This window comes from Diabrotica virgifera, chromosome 1 (genome assembly GCF_917563875.1).
Source record: "Diabrotica virgifera virgifera chromosome 1, PGI_DIABVI_V3a".
In the NCBI taxonomy this organism is placed as follows: Eukaryota; Metazoa; Arthropoda; class Insecta; order Coleoptera; family Chrysomelidae; genus Diabrotica; species Diabrotica virgifera.
The window spans coordinates 96,513,880-96,533,603 of record NC_065443.1 but is presented as its reverse complement, the minus strand read 5'-3'; the positions used below and the strand labels follow the sequence as shown (position 1 = coordinate 96,533,603).

Here is a 19,724-nt window from a genome sequence, read left to right as displayed (position 1 = left end):
ACAGCAAAAAAGGGCTGTTGTCGAAAAATTGCAGTCAACTTTACAAAAATGAATTTTTTGGCTAAAATTTTTTTGAGCATACTATACTTTTACATGTTTCAATTATAAATAAAAATAATTTTTAGTTTCCAAGATATAATTTTTTTAAAAAGTCACTTTTTTTACCTGCAAGACAACAACTTAACAAATGGTTGATTTCAAATTGTAACAGTTGTTTTGCAAAGTATGCTGCCCTCTTGTATTTTCTGTGTTATCTTCAAAAAACACAAAACAAAAAAAAATAAAACAAAAGTTTAACCACCTTCACACCACAGAATCAAGCAATCAAGTTACACAAATTTTCAAACACCTCACCTGACACAGCGTCTCAGTCTCACTCAAGTACGATTGCGCGAATTGGTAAATATAACTCCGCACGACCACGCAACTCGAAACACAAGTACGCAAACACGGTTGCGTGAAGCGTGGCTCGCAATCGTGAAATTTACGAGACTTGCTCGACCTGTAGATTCTTGTTTTCTCAAAAGAATCATTAATTGGCGAGATGAGGACACAAGGATCTACAGATCGAGCGAGTGTCGTAAATTGCACGGCTTCGAGCCACGCTTCACACAACCATATTTGCGTACTTGTGTTTTGGGTTGTGTGGTCGTGCTCTGGTCGATTGGAGTTATAATTTACCAAATTTAAATATAATCGTTTCTACTGATTCATAATATGTATACTATAATATAATATATTGAAGTTTTTAAATATTGCTAATATTAAAGTTTTTAACATTGTATTTTAATATACTTTGTTTTATTAATAATAATATTACCTAAGTATTGCACCTTGTTCAAAAAAAGTTCAAGATAAATACCGCGGTTTTTTCATATGAAAATGCAAAGAAAAAATATACAATTTGCAGAGTATGTAAATGCTTGTTTTTTGATAAAACAATACAAATTGTATGTAGGTAGGTAGAGTAGCAAAGCATTGAGTAGTTATAGCAAAAGTAGCTACGCCATCTGAGACATAATAAGGATGAAATTAGTTTTATATTTTCTTTTCTCATGGAGCATGCATGATGGAGAGTTTTTTAAAATACGTAACAAAGCATGTTGTTTTGTTATCTATGTTGCAAATATGTTGTTTTTTTTTCAAATTACAAAATATGTTGTTTTCAATACAAGTACCTTTTTTTTTTTTTTTTTTTGGGAAGGAGGAAATCTTCATAAGACCGTCAGGGTAGACCGCAGCACCCCAAGAAATTAGTGTTCTGCCCTCTACCCTGGTGTGTGGGATTCAGTCCGCTTGCCCGATTCAGACACCCGTGAAGCCGTGCGAATCAATCGTGAAAACGCAACTGCCTACCCACTAAAACCCCCTCATTCCAGCCGTGGACACCCGGTACGTATTTTTAACAAACGTTACTTCAGATGCCCCGCTGCTGACCCTATCTCTACTCCATTTCGGTGGAGCCGACTGTGAGGAGTAGTTATTCTTTTATTTGTTCTAGAAATAAAACATTGAGTACTGTATACAAAAAGAAGAGTATATGAAAAAAGTTAAAATAAAACGAAGTTTACACAACTGAAAAAAATAAAGTAAGATAAAATAAGTATTCATAAAACATTGTAAAGATAAAAGTGTATAGATAAAGGTGTATAAGTACAGTGACCATATGTACTTATTTAAGTAGGACAGTACTTATTTTTAAATATTGTCCTAATGTACTTTAAAACCTTTCTAAGGACACGCGAATGTACTTATTTTTTCTAAAAAATGATATTTTTATCTCTTACTACTAAAAAAATTTCTTTGTATACTGTTCCAGGTATTGCAGCTTTTGGGTCTTGATGGTTTCCAATATTTCCATTCTTTTGTTGACTCTTCTCCTGACTTCGTTGTTTGTTACAGGCTCGGTTCATGCTATCTTCAGGTACCTTCACCCACAGTTCAAATGCTTCCAACTTTTTAGTAGTCGACGCGTTAATTGACCATGCTTCTATCCCGTAAAGTAGAGTCGAGAAAATATAACACCTTGCCAGCCTAACTCTCAAGTCTTAATTATTTCAGTTCTCTTGCACAAACTACCTTTCTCATTTTATTGAAGTTGGTTCTAGTCTTCTCTATTCGAACTTTGATTTCTTTGGAGTAATCTTTTGTGTGATTAATTATTGTGCCAAGATAGTTGTAGTTTTTAACTTATTCTAAAGTTTTACCTTTAATTGTCAGGCTTTTATCATTATTTTGGGTTTTTGATAGCCTTATAAATTTAGTTTTCTTGATGTTTACTGATAATCCATATTGTTCTCCATACTCAACTATCTTGTTCATTAGCTTTTGGAGGTCTTGGTGTCGTCCGCATATCTAATGTTGTTAATTTTCGTTCCATTTAGGTACCTTTATTCCTGCCGTTTCTCCCTCAAGAACTTTTTTCATAATTTCTTCAGAGTATGCATTTAATAGTAGTAGTGACAATACACACCCCTGTCGCATTCCTCTTTTAATTTCGAACTCTTCTGATGTGTGTTCGTTAATGCGTATGTGTGCCTGCTGTTTATAATATAGATTTGTTATAATTGAAAGGTCATTGTATTGTAATTGTTTTGCTTTGAGGACGTCCATTAGCTCTTTGTGGCGGACTTTATCGAAAGCCTTGTTGTAATCTATGAAACGGACGTACATATCCTGGTTCACATCCAAGCATCTCTGGATTAGTAGTGTAAATCCAAAGTGGGTTTCTTCAATATCCATATCAAGTGTTTGGTAAATGCATTTATGAATGATCTTTAAAAACATTTTAAGTGTGTGAAACATTAGGATTATGGTGCGGTAGTGCGGTGGTCGCACACAAAACTTCACTGCGCAAGTGAAACATTTTTACACAAAATGTGTAACCTACCTAGAAAACTGGAGTACAAATTTTCATGAATTTAAACTATTCAAAAGCATAGATCTAAAGCGGGCTCCACATTCTCGGCGAAGTTACTTCGCCAAAGTTGACCGAAGTTCGAAGTACCCTCTCTACACACTCGTTCTACTTCGCGAGGAAGTGCGATACCGACAAAGAGCGGTGCGATACCGACAAAGATCCCTTTGACCAGACCAACAGAGAATGGAAGTAGAACGAAGTGAGGCAAAGTTACACAAGGTGGCCGTCTACACTCTCGTACTTGTTAAACCTCGATCGACTTCGGCGAGAGTGTGGAGCTCGCATAACAAGTGAAATAACATGAAACGAAGTTTGTTATTCTCTCGAAGCTTTTAAATTGTATATCAAGGCAACCATGTTAAACGAAGATCAACTCTTTGACGAACTGGGAATTTTGAAAGACGTGGCTACAAGTTAAAAAGTTGCTAAGTGGAACAGAGAAGAAAAAAATAGTCAGGATCGATGGCTTAAAGTTTTTAAGTGTGTAGATCAATTCAAACTGAAAAACTTACAAATATTATGCGAATTTATTTTTTGTCTTCCGGGTACTAGTGCGGCTATCGAGCATTTATTTTCTGTAACAAATAATTATTATTGGACGTCGGAAAAGTCACAAATGTCCATATCCACTCTCAAGGCAGCGATTATGGTGTACGCAAATTTTGATGAGACTTGTATGAAATGTTTCATACTTCAGTCGAAGCCGGACCTTCTTAAATTAATTTTAAGTTCAGAAAAACATGAATGATGCAAAAAACCGGAAGAAGATGAGGTTATTCCACGTCCCTCATCTAAAAACTCGTAATTACAGGCTTGTAACTTTTTCAAAGTTAATGTAATGTGTTATGTTTAGTTTAATTGATATATTTTTTTATGTCTAGCTACATAGTTTATTTATTTTTAATGCCAAAAGTTATATTTGTCCAATAACAAGATACATTTTGCGTTTTTAATACATTTTTGTTTTTTGTACTTATTTTTCTTTAAAAAGATATGGTCACCGTATGTATAAGTAAAATAAATGATAAAATGTCCTTGACGATGTCTTCTGTCACTCTCTCATCTCCCATCTTGTCTCGCTCTCTCTCTCGTTTCCTTTTTTTTTATTATCTCTGTTATTAGGTCTACTATCACGTTGAAATTTTCTTTGCTTTGCATGGCTACATTCATTATAGTCTCTGGTGTTATCTCACCTAGTTTTCTTCTCATGTCTTGTTGTTTATCGTGGAAAACGTTGCAATGGAATACACAATGCTCTGCGTCGTCACGCACTCCACATTCTATACATAAGTCATCTTCAGTTTTCCTTATACGATATGTGTAAGACCTGAATGAGCCGTGCCCGGTCAGGAATTGTGTAAAAAAGTAATTTATTCTTTTAAACCTACATTGGTACCACTCTTTCACATCTGGAATTAGTGTTTTCGTCCATTGTGCTTTTTCTATCTGTTGCTCCCATTCTTGTTGCCATTCGTTTAGCATTTGCTCTCTTACCTCGGCTTTCACTCCTATTAGGTGACCGTTATCATTTTCGTATATAATCTTACGCTCTTTTGCTAGGAGGTGAATGGGGAGCGTACCCGCGATCACCTGTAGAGCTATCGTCGATGTAGTTCGGTATGCACTTACTACCTTCAGGAGGGGTTTTCTTTGACTTCTCGTTAATATTTCCTCATATTTTTTGTATCTCAACGCTTCAAGCCATACAGGTGCCCCATATAGGAGGGTGGATTGTACTACCTGGAGATACAATTTTCTTTTATAGTTGCTAGGTCCGCCTATATTTGGCATAATCTTTGTCATAGCAGCAATTCTCTGTTCAGCTTTCTGAACTGTATTTATAAGGTGTTTAGTGTATCTCAAACCTGAATCAAGGTGTATGCCCAGATATTTAGCACAGTTACTCGGTTCTATAATACTACCATTTAAATCAAAGCTCAAAGTTGGTCTCTGTCTTGGTCCCTTTAATATTACTATGTCTGTTTTACTACTTGCCAACTCTAGGTCATTCTCTGTCATCCACCTGTTGACTTTTCTGTAACAACTTATCACCTTTTCTTCAATATCCCCGTTTATGTTAGACTCTATTAGGATTGCAAGGTCATCTGCATATGCTATGGCGTAGGTGTCTTGCCCATAGTCTATTTCCAATACCCCGTTGTACAGTACATTCCATAGAGTAGGTCCCAAAACGGACCCTTGCGGTACTCCTGATGAGAGTTTCATGTCTGTATTATATGCCACATTTAAATATCTGTTTGTCAGGTATTTATTTATAATATTTATGATGTAGTCTGACACTCCTGCCACTTCGAGCTTCGTTAGTATGTGATGCCAATTTGCTGAGTTGAAGGCGTTCTTCACGTCGAACATCACAAGAATGGCCCATCTTTTTTCTGATCTTTTTACAGTATCAGAGATCTTCTTCACCGCATCTATAGCCGATCTGGATTTTCTAAAACCGTACTGTCTATCTGAAATTTTTCCCAGAATTTCAAGTTCGTCTTCAAGACGTTTCTTTATAAGACCTTCATATAATTTTCCTATGCAATCTAGTAAGCATAGAGGTCTATATGAGCTGGCTTCGTCCGGGTTCTTTCCTGGTTTTGGTAATAATACGAGTCTCGCCAACTTCAGTTTATCTGGGAATTCTTGTGTGTTCAACAATTCATTGAATACTTTGCGCATCACTTCAGGTTTCTCTTTTACTACCAGTTTTATTGCTTCTGGCGTTACTTTATCTGGACCTGGTGCTTTTCCTGGCTTTATACTTTCTGCTGCTTGTATGATCTCTTCAGTAGTGAACTCTGCAGGTCTAATATTATTGTTTATCCGTAGGAATGTGTTGTCGGGCTTCCTTGGAAATAGAGTGTTCGCTATTTCCATCTTTCGTTTTGCACAAAGGTTATATGGGGACTCGAACCTTAGACTTTTCATGGCGATCTTATATGCTTCGCCCCATATGTCTTCTTCCAGCGCGGCACACAAATCCTGCCAACATGTGCGTTTAGCCCTTTTAATTTCACTACTTAATTCTTTTTTGGCTCTCTTATATGCCTCCTTATGTTCTTCTTGGTTTCTATGCCTTTGTGCTATTCGCCTGCGTCTTAAGCATTCCTCTCGCTTATTTTGGATTTGGTCATTCCACCAGTAGGGTATTGTATATGTAGTGTGCCTATTTATGGTACTTCTTCTGTGTGCATTTATGATATTTTCTCGGAGCTCGTTAAAGTTGGTAGTTTCTTCTTGTAGGTTATTTATTTCTCTTTTAAATTTTTCCTTGTCGAATACTGCTCTCTTCCTGCCGTATTTCGTGACCTTGGTGCCAATTTCGTAAGTAATGTACCTGTGAAAGGTGAAAAGGTTCTCGTCCAGTACGTCCCAATCCCTGATCTTTTTGGCAACACCACCGCTAGCTATGGTGACATCTATGTGGCTTTTCGATGTACCTCTCACAAAGGTTGGTTTTCCATTGTTTAGCACTATGAGGTCCGCCGCGGAGATCCACTCATTCCAAATTTCACCCCTCTCGTCGTTTCGGGGGGATCCCCATAGAATGGACTTTGCATTTATGTCTCCCGCTACTAAAAAATGTTTCTCCCTCTGTGTCGTGTCTATTATATTCTCCGCGTGTTGTCTGTAACGCTCTCTAGTAATATTCGGGGAAATATAGCATGCTATTATGGTTATTTTGTCGATTTTTATTGTTACATGCCCCTCTTTTCTTACTATTTTATTGATGCACACGTTTCTATTTAGTATTTTTATCGCTACGTCGATGTTATTATCATATATCCAACCTTTATTCGTAGCTATTCTCTTATTAGGTTCTGGGACGATCAAGAGATCTGCCTCTATCTCCAAGGCTTTCGCGTGAATTAAGTCGTGTGTTACCTTTGCTCTTCCGGCGTTGACTTGTAATATTTTTAGTCTCTTTGTCCCTATCGAATCCATTTTTAATATCTACCAGTAACTTATTATGTCACTTAGATGGGTGGTGGTGTCTGCTATTATGATTATCCAATGATAATTTTCTGGACACTATCCGGCGACAGTTCATCCACCTTCTGACTTACAGCTTCAGGTGTTCGAGCCTCGCTGAGTGTCATCTGTATTTCGTCGCAGGCTTTCGAAAACTCCATCATAAGAGGGTCTTCGAGAACTTCGGCTTTTTCAGTAGGTACTTCGACCTGTCGCACTGTAGATACGTCGCCGGCCTGGTCAGACTCGTTTAGAAGTGAGTCCTGCGCAGTTTCTGTATTTTGTGGGGGTTTTAGAGGATGCGATTCCTCGGCGAGGGCTATATCTTTTTTCTCAGGTTCAACTGAAGGAGAAGTAAAGCGGATTAGGGAACTATGTCCTTGTTGTTCGCTCTTTCTTGCCCTTTTTAGGGCGGTTTTGAATTCTGGGCAATCCATGCTGCCCGTCCTGTGCTGTGAGTCACATAGAACACACCATTCGACATCATTGCACTCCTTTATATTGTGGCCGGTTTTTCCACACCGGTAGCACGTGCCGCTTCGGTCTGGTCCTTTACAAACATTTGTGCTGTGGGTGTATCCCCAACACTTGCTACACCTCATTACCTTGAGTCTCTTTTCTATTTGACATCTTACGATGCCAACTCTAAGGTAGCCTTTGTCTGCCATAACGTTTGCCACTGGTACCGGTACTACTACCGTCGTGGCCTGGGTTTGTCCCTTAAGGGGGCGGAGGTCTCCCATCTTGTAAAAATCCTCCCACTTACCGAATTGTTCCTCGAAAGCATTCTTTATTTCATCTGAGGTAGCATCTAGTGCCATCCCACGGATGTGCAGGGTTACTGTTTTGTTTTCGTCACCAAGCTGGACAGCCCTCATTCCTCCATCCTGGGCCCCTATAGCAGTCTTGATCTTTTGCAAGGCTGCTCTATCTTTGTCCAGTGTAATTAGAAGTTTGCCGTCCTTGGTACTCCTAAGAGAGCGGACTACATCGGAGGCATCCGTACTCCTCACAGCTGTCTTAACAGATTTTAATATGTCTTTATAGTCACCATCTTTTTTGGTGACTATCATACCGTAGGTTGGTCTTTCTCTTTTCTGGGCCGTTGTATGGATCAAAACGTCTATGTTTGTGTCACGGAAAATGACCTCACACATCTTTCTAAGCTCTGACACAGATAGGCTGCTTACATGGTGCAAAGCAACCTTCCCCATTTTTTCCGGGTGATCTTCTTTTACCCTACGAGATCTTCTCCCATAGATCCACATTCTGTCCACTGATTTTAGCCTTAATGATTCGGTTTGTCACAGTTGTGCCTTTACTGATTAGCCTAACCCTTCGCTCCAGTACTTGGTATTGGTCATTTAGTTCGGTTAATTCAGGGTATCTATCTCTGTAGAGACGTTGGACACTGAAATTCATTGCCTCATCTTTCGGCTCCACAAAGACCACCTTTGTCACTTCACTCGATGTCTTTACCGGGTCTCCGATTATCACCTTAGTACGCTTAAATAATTTTTCGTCCCACTCCTGGGATGAGATCTTCTCCCAGTCACCAACAGTCTTTACTCGGTCAATATTTGTAATGACCTGTTTTGGGCCCCCATGCCACGCGTCTGTTTGCGTTTCTATCTCCATTGTCATCTTCTCCACTGGCTCGTATCGGTGTTTACTGAGCCAGTTGACAACGGGGTCATTTTTAAAGGTAGTACTTGTTTTCCTCAGCTGAATAGCCACTTCTTTAATACCTTTATGAGTATTTGGTACATCGTTTATGAGCTTCTGTAGCTCACTTACAAGCTTTTCATACCTATTTAGTCCTTCCATAATAGTGAAATACTCACAACTTTCTTTCCTTTTATATATGGTCTGGTCTCCATCTTGTTCTACTTTCCTCTTTGTACCCGTGTTAACAGGTACCAGGCTTGGAAGAGAGTTTATCCTATTCCTCCGTCTACTTATGTCTGGTATCTCGGTTGGGAAAGAGTTCACTCTCTTCCTGCCGCCACTACTTATGTCTGATTGACTCGGATTTTGTACACCGTCCGAGTCGCTGTTTATATTTATGACTTGAATGTTATTCCTTTCCATTTAAGTCCCACGAGTAGCTAGGGAATATTCGTCCTCTACTGCAGAGCCCCGCATGCAGCAGTAAGGCCATATACAATGGGGTTTCGCCCGGTTCCCCAAGGGCGTTCCCCAAGTTTCAATACAAGTACCTAATTGTTGTTATTATTTACTGAGCATTTAGAATTTTGACTAACGCTTGATTTCATAATAAAGTTAAAGTGTGTGTTACCTTAAAAAAAGCAATTGTTACAGTTAAAGAAAACTTTAAATTTAAAGTCCACTTTAACTTTATTAATATAAAATCGAGCGTAAGAAATTTTATAAACTTTGGAAAATAGCATTTCAAAAAAAGTACTGTAAGTATGCTGTATTTTTAATTTTTTCTCAAAAAATAAAACAAAACTCATTTTAAAACATATATTAAATTATAAACACAACACTAAATAAATAATTTTTCTCAACGGTTAAAAACCACACTTAAAAGTTTTAGAAATTCACACCCCAGAATCAAGTTACTCAAATTTTCAAACACCTCACCTGACACAGTGTCTCAAGTACAATTGCACGAAGCTGTTGATGTTATATTTTTACTCACATTAACAAAGTATTCATTTAGATTTCCAGGGTCTGAAAGGAAAAATGTTTAAGCTGGGTGAATTTTATTTCGAAGATCGTTTATTATGGACTAAGTTTCTTTTGCAACACTTTTAGAGCTTCTCAGACAATTTTGATAGTACGATTTTTTAGCTGATTTTATAAGTTTTAAATAGGTTTTCCTATACTTGCTGATATATTCAGTGACAGAGCCATTGGAAAGTAAATTTCTTGATGTAGAGTAGTGAACGCATATTCATGGCTGATATGCGGATACCGGATACCTTTAGTAGTCCAGGGCCCAGGATTTGCGATGTTTTGGCTTAATTGTAATTAAAGGAAATGCTTTGTTGAACTTAAAAGCATATTAAAGCACATAAAAGCATATTAAAAAAATCACTGAAAAGTGATAATTTTAAAATTACAGGAAAGTGCCACTCGGAGGTTAAGCAAAATTAAATTAAAACTTGTAGCTACTTTAGTTTTTTCAATTTATAAATCTAGTTTAAATTAAACTAAAAAGAAATATATCTTTTTTGTAAACAAACACATTTAACGGCTAAACAGCTGGCTCCGGTTGGATTGGATGATACTGCGCAGGACGAGTGTAATATCCACCACCGTCTCGGAGGTAGGTGTAGAAAAGTGTTACACTTTTTTTCCTACAGCATTTCAAAGAAACGAGTTGTACGCGTTCTACGACAGAAGTTGAGTGTATCGTGAAAAAAAGTGTAAACACTAGAAAAACAAAGAAACAAGAAAGTGTAACACTTTTACACTTTTCAAGAACTAGTGTTACACTTAAAACAAAGGAACAGACCTTTTATGTGTTCTATTTTCCGAAAACTTCTATTTTTTTTAATTGGGTGCATTCAGCAGACGCAATCGCTAACTAATCGATTAGTAATCGATTTGTGATTTATATGCTGAATGTCACAATTTATGTGGCATTCAGCAGAAAATCACTAATCGATTAGTTAGCGATTGTGTCTGCTGAATGCACCCATTGGCTTCTCCGATAGAATATCCGATACATATTTCATTATTTCGTACTGAAACAGGTTTATATAACGGAATATTATGACTGCTCATATAACATTTAAAGTTAAGCTTGTCTCATTCCATCCACGATTTATTTGGTCTTCCTCCTTTTCCTGTGTTCCGGTGGTATCCATTTTGCTACTTTCTTTGGTAGCCTTTCTTCTGGCATTCTTTGAACATGCCCATACCATATAAGCTGTTTTCTTCTATGCAGTTAGGCAGAGATGTAAGAATGGTGTCAAGAGATCAACGACATATCCTGGTGCAGATATCGGTTCAGTCCATAACCCTCTAAAGCTGCGACATCCAAGTGAAGCTCAAAAAAGTCCAAGAAAGCCTCAAAACATCAAAATTACATACCTCAGCATCCAACAAAACGCTAATAGAAAATGACCTGAATAATCAGCTAAAGCGAATTCAACGAATGAAAACAATACAAAAATATGGAACACATTTAAAGATCTTTTACCTGGAAAGTAATGGAAAAATATACAACAGCGATGCGGAGGCACAAAAAACCACAATGGATGACTGATGAAATCCTGGAATTGATGGAGCAGAGAAGAAAACTGAAAGATAACAAGACAGAGAATACAAAGAAAAACAGAAACTAATTTAACAAAAAATAAAGGTAGCTAAAGAAAAATGGATGGAGGATTAATGCAAGGAATTAGAAACGTTGAATGAAAAACATGATAGGTAGATACGTTTAATATGTTTAAAAAAGTTGTAGAGAAGTAGCTGGTCTTTATCATAAGAAAACTCCAAGGACTATAACCGATTCGTCGGGAAAAATAGACGAATACGAAATTCGAACTACCTGGTATAATTATATAAATGAACTGTAATGATGATAATAGACCCGAAGAACTGGAGACTTTAGATGGTTAGATGAAGGTAAAGGACCAGAAATACTAAAATCAGAAATACTATACATGCTATAAAATTGGCAAAAAAACAAGAAAGCTGTTGGTCCTGACAACATATCTACAGAAATGTTAAAGGTCATATAAATGAGGAAAACATTGGAATACTGGTCAAGTCAAACTTTTCATCAATGATGTTTATTCGACTGGTAAATATCCCTGAAGATTGGTTAAAGTCCGAATTCATATAACCCTACCAAAAAAACAACGTCCGAAAAACTGTAGCGATTATAGAATGATAAGCCTTATGAGCCACACTTTGAAAATCTTTCTACATATCATCCACAGTAGAATCAGAGATAAATGTGAAAAAGACCGGTATGAAACACAATTTGGCTTCAGAAATGGACTGGGAACCCGGCCGGGACGCACTCTTTGCACTAAACGAATCAGAAAAATTATACTGGCTTCAAACAGCGACAGCTTGCGTACATGAAAAAAAAACAGAAATATGCAAAATACAAAGAGGTGTCAGACAGGGTTGTATACTGTCCCCACTGTTATTCAATTTATATTCAGATAGAATATTTAAGGAAGTGCTGCATAATTTGGAATGGGGTGTGAAAGTTTAATTTAATTCTGATAAATACAATCAGATATGCAGATGATACAGTTATTTTAAGTGATGATATGAATGGATTACAACACCTTTTAAGTGCTATTAAAAATATCCACCTAATCGTTTATCGTTTGGAGGCCTTTGAAATGTGGCTGCACAGACGTACACTGAAAATACAATGGACGACTATGCTGACAAATGTGGCAGTCCTTAAGAGAGCAAATGCTGCCCGTGAGCTGCTTGATAACATCAAATAGGTATAGAAAGATGGTATATTTTAGACACGTAGTAAGGGGAGACTGGTATAATATTCTTCAACTTATTATGATGGGTAAAATCGAAGTACGCATTGGAATTGGTAGAAAGCAGGCCTCTTGGTTGAACGAATATCATAGAGTCGACAAGAATAAAGAAAGCAGAACAACTATTTAGAATAGATCGAGACAGTTTCGCCATGGTAATCGCCAACGTCAAGGGGACTTGATAGGGCACGTTAAGAAGAAGCAGTCAGTCACAGTTAAGACCCATTTCTTCCTTTATTCTGTTGTTTCGAACCCTATCAAGTTTCGTTTTTCTAGCTGCTGTTCTTATATATAATGCATCAATTTCTGTGGCTTCTATTTCCATTATTTGATATTCTGTAAAACGCCATGTTTCAGATCCGTACAGCAGTGTGCTATTTATCATTGTCATATATTCTCAATTTTCTTTGTTTCTTATTTCAGTAGGTACTCCATAATATGCCATTCAGAGATTTAATTAATTTTCTAGCTTTATTCTAGTTTATCTCTGCGACATCCGTTCCTTCTTTGTTAAAATTTATTCCCAGGTATCTAGTCTCCACATCGTTTTATTGTTTTCAATACCTGCATACACGGAGACGGAACCATAATAATATATTGGGATCATAATAGGAGCCCATCAGAATCAAGAAATGCTAAATCCTAAATTTTTCGTTCTGCTAAATCCAAACTAAACTAAAAGTACAAATTTCTGAAGATGTAAGGGGCATGCAGAAAAATGACAAATTAGGTTGTCATTTTGTGATATTTATGGATGCCCCTATGATTGAGAAATGCCGGATACTTTTTGGAAAATTTACACTTTTAATGTTTGTTACCCTCCTGACAAAATTTTAAAACATGGATATACCAGGTTTTGATTCTATAGGCCTCATATAATAGGTATGGTTCTTTGTTTTTAGGTGTAACACAGTGTTATTTCAGTCATTATTTCATAGTTGTGAAAAGTATAGAAGTGCTACACTATAATCCGTCTCACGTTTCTCGTTCAGTATGGGTTAAATGGTAAAATAGCAGTTTTTTCAATAGTTGCTTGATACCAGCATAGGCGTAACCAGGGGGGTTTTGGGGGTTGTAACCCCGCCCCCATTGGGATGTACTTTGAGCTTTATACGCTTAACACCATACCCGCTAGAGACCTTCCAATAGTTGTAACCCCCCCTTAGGGCCATCCTGGTTACGCTGTTGGATACCAGTATGTGTTTTTTTGTACTCTTAATAAAACACCCTGATTAGTAGCATGGTCAGTATAAAATATCTTCAGCATTCGACGATAAAGCCACATTTCGAAACCCTCAATTTTCTTGCAGGTGGGGCCTGTGAGAGTCCACGATTCAACTCCGTACAACAATATACGAAAGATATAACATCGTAGTAACTTGACTTTTATGGGTATTGAAAAATCATGAAATTTTAACAGCTCAGCCAGTTTTTGAAGTGCAGATCTTGCTTTCTCTATCCTACATTTGATTTCTAGGGAATGGTCCCAATTTTCCTTGACATTCGTAGCAAGGAGACATGTCAATAGATAAAATATAAACAATGAAGGTGTCAGGTGACAAACACGGGCGCTAAGGTATGAAGTTTGCAGGGAAATAATGGTGAGGAAATGTGGGTATAATTTAACAACAATAATTTAATGAAAACAGAAGATAAAAAAACCCAATTTATTCATATAACAATTATTTTTTCTTTGTTATGATTATTTATGACAATACTCATTGGTTTGTTAAAAGGCAACATTTTAAGTTGATAATACAGATCGTCAATATGTCCATTGATAGCTTTCACTAAAAAATTTAATGAAAACAGAAGATAAAAAGACCCAATTTATTCATATAACAATTATTTTTTCTTTGTTATGATTATTTATGACAATACTCATTAGTTTGTTAAAAGGCAACATTTTAAGTTGATAATACAGATCGTCAATATGTCCATTGATAGCTTTCACTGACTGTGCAATCTGCACGATCTGAGCAAATCTATCCAAACAGAGTTGTAGGGATTCGTCATTTAAGATTTGATCTAGTCTCAATTCTTGTCTGTCTTTTAAATCGTTCACATACGCTATAATTGGGTTAATAGGTATGACCAAATGTTGGACGTATACTGCTTTTGGCGGAACTGCTCTGGGTATTTCCATTATACTAGTTAACAATGCTAAATGGAGTTTGTTATAATATTCATTGTCCTTTTTAAAAATGGGCGCAAGAACACACCACCGTACAAGACCAGCTATGGGTGTTGTAGCCTCCATTGAAATAGCTCCTACTGGAAGCAAAGCTTGTTTTTGCTGCGCTGCACTACATAGACTTGGGTTTTCTGATAACTGCAACAAGAAAAAATTATAAAATAAAAATTGTTTGAAATTCATACTTTTCTTTTTTCTTCTTCTTCATCTTGTGTTAATATTGGCTTTTATAGTATGTATTATCTTGAAGTTTGAAAGGTAATTTAATATGCTTTAATATGAGTATACATTTAAGAACATTTATTTCGACTTTGTATTTGACAATTAAAAATTTAACAATTATTAATGTTTTAACAATGGGTATCACCTCCTCTTGCATTAATAACTTCTTTTATAAGATTAGGCATAGATCTAATCAAGTTCGCTATTTTTTCTTGTGGGATGTTAAACAACTCTTCTTCGACTGTGACAATAATGTTTGGGATCGAGTTTGGGCTATGAAGTCTAGTTCGAATTCTTTGTTCATCCCATGTGATGAGTGTAAGCTAATCCCATAAATGTTCTACGGGATTGAGATCTGGACTGCATGCTAGCAATAGGGAACTTGCAAAATTTTTTTTATTACATAATAATGTTCAGTTTTGTATAAAAGTGAGATTTCCAAAATTTCACGCTTCAAAAACTCATAATAACTTAAGGCTGTATGACACTATGCATTTTCTTGTATCATATCGTTTCTGATATTAGAAAGTTATATACATTTTCTTGTATCGTTTCTTGTACGTACATTTGTGCCCTGTATGACACTATGCAAGTTCTTGTATCGAAAATTGTATGAAATTCGGCACGTGATTGGTCAACATTTTGTTTGTCACCCTGTGTCACGTTACATTGGTATGGTCACGTATGGTAGTACCGCTGATTTTAAGGATTTTATAAAATTTATAAACTTTTAAAACCTTATAAATTTAACATTTTAATGTTAACCAGAATTTTTACTGTTTGAGGTTGATTATTTGTGTTTTTATTTTGTTTTGATATTTGTGCTAAAATATTTGCACTAGAATTATCTGTTTAATCCAAATTAGGAACTACTGGATTTTCCTCTATTTAAAAATTATGCAACATGAAATCCAAAGTTATAGTTTGAACTTTACTAGGAGCTAAATATATGGTTATTAGTAGAACAGTAGTCCATATATTATTATGGTAGGGGAGCCCAAGCGGGGATTTTTGCAGTTACTCGAGCGCGTCAGATTATCATATGGGGAGAAACCTGGTACCCTGCAGATGTACCTCTACCATATATTGGCTCTTAACACACGGGAGTTCGTTAAGGGGGGCCCGAAATAAAAAATCTATCCTTAAAAAAACTCGAAATTGTCAGATTAAGATAAGGTAAATTAAGTACACGCAAAAGAGTGTATATTTTAAAAATCTGACGATTTGGGCGGGGCGTAAGGAAATGGGTGAGTCCCAAAATTTCACAAGAAAAAAGCGAATATTTCGCGAAATGAATGACAGATTGAAAAACTAAAAAATATGTGCTCAATATTTTTTAAAAATCTATCGAATGATACCAAACACGACTTCCCACGGAGAGGGGTGAGGGGTAAATTTAATATTTTAAATACGAATCCCGCGATATTTCGCAAAAGGAACATCAGATCGAAAAACTGTAAAATATACTTGTTTAATATTTTTTAAAAATCTATCGAACGGCACCAAACACGACCCCCCGCGGAGGTGGGGTGGGGGGTTACTTTAAAATTTTAAATAGGGGCCCTTATTTTTTATTGCCGATTTGGATTCCTTACGTAAAAATAAGTAACTTTTATTCGAAACAATTTTTTGAATTATGGATAGATGGCGTTATAATCGGAAAAAACGATTGTTGAAAATGGAAAATTAAATTAAAAAATGGCAAGCGCCCACTAAAATGGAAAACTTTACTTAACTTTTTTTGGTTTTAGGACCTATTCTTCACAACCCAATAGTTCACCAAAGCGCTCGAGTGACTGCACATTTAGCATACTTTGCTCCCCTACCATAAGTATCAATAAAAGATTTATAAATAATACCTACAAAAACACAAATAAATTCATCAAGACATATTATCCCATTTTCAGCCGCCATTATGACATTTAGAGATGTTTTACCAGCATATTTTACGTTTTGCTCTTTGCGCAGAAATTGGCGCAGTTCTTGTACAAGAATCTGTGTCTGACACAAATTCTTGTATCGTTTCTTGTATCTATGTATGACACTATGCATTTTTTTGACATCAGAAACGATACAAGAAAATGCATAGTGTCATACAGCCTTTAGAAGTACAAATTTAAAGTCTTCAGTATCTTAAAATAGTTCAAACGACACGTGATGTCACAGAGTTTAACTATATGGTTCCGTTTATGGTTATATTTAGGAATATTCTTCTTCTTTAGTTTATTGGCCTCTACCTACTTGGGTATTTGGCCAGCTCGTCGTCGGGGAATAAAGGAAAAATATTTATATTCTAATGACATTTATCGTATGTCATTGTAATAAATATATACCAGTTTGTTAAAATTGGAGTTTGATACAGTTTTTGAAGGAAAGGAAAGAAGGTTTACTATTATAGTATTTTTACTACAAAAACGTTATTACGTAGGTCAAAATTTTTGACGTAAGAGAACTGTCAAAACATTAGAATGTGACTTTTTATTATTGCCATGTTTATTATAAATATGGCAATAATGAAAAGTCACATTCTAATGTTTTGACAGTTCTCTTACGTCAAAAATTTTGACCTACGTAATAACGTTTTTGTAGTAAAAATACTATATAAAACCATTTTGTAAAGTACAAGTTTTCTATGAATAGTTCAAACGATCAAAAACACTTGTAACGTCAAATAACTGTATTTTCTACTGACGTTTATAATGTCTAATTTAAAATTATATTTACAATTAGTGTAGAATGTAAACATATACCCTGTGACGAGTTTTTGGCTGGCTGGTATAAGTTGATTTTTTAGTCGTCTTTAGGGGCCAAACGAAAGACAAACAAAACTTTTTTATCTTTGATACATGTTCTAAATTATGTTCTGTTGTGATTTATACCATTTTCTTCGAATTTAAAATTTTATGCAAGTTCCCTATTCCATGATATGAAAACCAACTTCGGTATAAATATACATCTACTTTAAAATGTATAATACATGCCTGAATTGCTGATATAAATGAGTCAGATTAAAAAAATTATTAGAAGAATTTTTTACTAAGCAACAACATTTTTGTTTATTTAGTATTATTTTGTATTTTGACAACGACACCGACTTGGACGTTGAAACGTTAATAAATTCATTTTTTTGGTAAAATTGTGGCTTATTTCCCATTTAAAATAGTTCATTATAAAAATGCCACAAGGAAATAGCTTCAGAACAATATGTTCTTTACGTTTCTACTTACATTAATTTTCTAGTAATACCTACTTTTAAAAAAATACCCTTAACAATTTCTTTAAATATAATTTTCCCATTATATCCTACAAGTTCAAATTTGAATACCTAACCGATTTGTAGTACACTTTTGTAAGAACATTATAATTACAATTATTAAATTTTGTTAGAACATAATTATTTTAACCTTCCTCCTATTTAATTGCAAATATAAAATATATGTGTTAAAATTATAACAATATGAACTGTCGAAAATGCCACATTCGCAACTTTGAAACATCGGACCGAAACAAATCTTTGTTTAAATTAACGAATGTGATTTTATGGAAAAAAAATGATTGAAGCAGTTCAAACTTGTTATCAATCTAACAAGGATTAAACATTACATACAAATAATATAAAAATTTTACCATTTTTGTCAATGCGCTGATTTAAGAGTCTCTAAAAAACAGTTATTTTGCTCTCCTGAAAAGTACCACTTTTCACATTCGATATGGAAATGGTAGGGACGATGTATAAAATAAAATAGATCCTTCAGAATTAATCAATAGTTTATCTTGATTAATGAATAAAAAATATCTTACCCATTTTGTAATAGTTTCTATCAGTATATCTGGCGGAAATACTAGTTCTTTCCCTCTAGTATTAAAATAGTTCTCTGCAATTGCAGTTATGATATTTGCGGTAAACTGTGGACAAATTTTTGGTAATAATGTAATTTTATCTGTATTACTTTTATAAAAGTAAAAATAGTCTTGAACTATGGCCTCTGCCAATTTGCAGCTATTTGCAGAAGTATTTCCTAACTGCTGCATCCATGCCCTTGCAGATACTAAAATTTTTGTAGATGGAATGCCTATCGCAAGGGAAACCAATTTGGAAAGCACCTGAATCCTGGAGTTTGCTGTTGTGCCACTAAATAAGGAAAGAAATACAGTATTCCTAGCAGATTCACTAGGCTCTGAATCAAAATAGTCATACAATATTTTAACTAATTGAAGCTCTAAAAGAGGATTTAGGGGTTGGGGTCTTTTGTCACCTCTTCTATCCACTTCAAAGAAAATAAATTCTGCCATGAGGTTCAGGGCTATATCCATATTCTTTATATCTATATTTTGATTAGTATTCATTCTGCTTAACAGTAATTCATCTAAAACAATATTGATTTAAATAATTAATTATTTAAGAAAATTAGATTTCTTACTAATTTTAGGTAAGGCCTCTTTAGCGCATTGAGGAAATTCTATTTTCCTCAGGCTTTGTTTTACACTTCTTATGTCTACAGACATTTTATTTCTTCTATAAAACCAAAATACAACACCTTATTGTAATTTTAAGACCTTATTATTAAAATCCAATAATAATAACAAAGCAAAAGTCAAACAAAAGTATAAAAGTAAAAAATGACGCTCCAGGGATGCCAACCCACCTCCATCCACCTGTCAGTCAGGGATGTTTGTCTTGGAATAAAGCGTTTGGCGGCAAAATCAAAATGTATGTTCTATATAATCCTAATGGCACTTCCAAACTCTTCTGCGTTGAACTCATACGTTATCATCCGCTTATACTAAATTATATAAATTATAATAATTTATCCTTTACACGAAATATTGTGCTGTGATAACCATTAGGCGCGTTCCAAGTGACATGAAAACCGTCCTTCGTACTGCCCTCGTCATGCGCATTATAAAAAATGCG

General features: G+C 35.5%; 1 protein-coding gene across 1 annotated transcript; it reads right to left on the bottom strand.

Moving 5' to 3' along the window:
- Positions 1 to 14,046: 14,046 nt before the first annotated feature.
- LOC114333934 (integrator complex subunit 15) lies at positions 14,047 to 19,459 on the bottom strand. Its single transcript, XM_028283933.2, has 3 exons — positions 19,231 to 19,459; positions 18,611 to 19,176; positions 14,047 to 14,725 (listed from the first exon to the last, which is right to left on the bottom strand). The coding sequence occupies exons 1-3, from the start codon at positions 19,313 to 19,315 to the stop codon at positions 14,228 to 14,230; spliced, it is 1,149 nt and encodes a 382-aa protein (XP_028139734.1). The 5' UTR covers positions 19,316 to 19,459; the 3' UTR covers positions 14,047 to 14,227.
- Between the last annotated feature and the right edge of the window lie 265 nt (positions 19,460 to 19,724).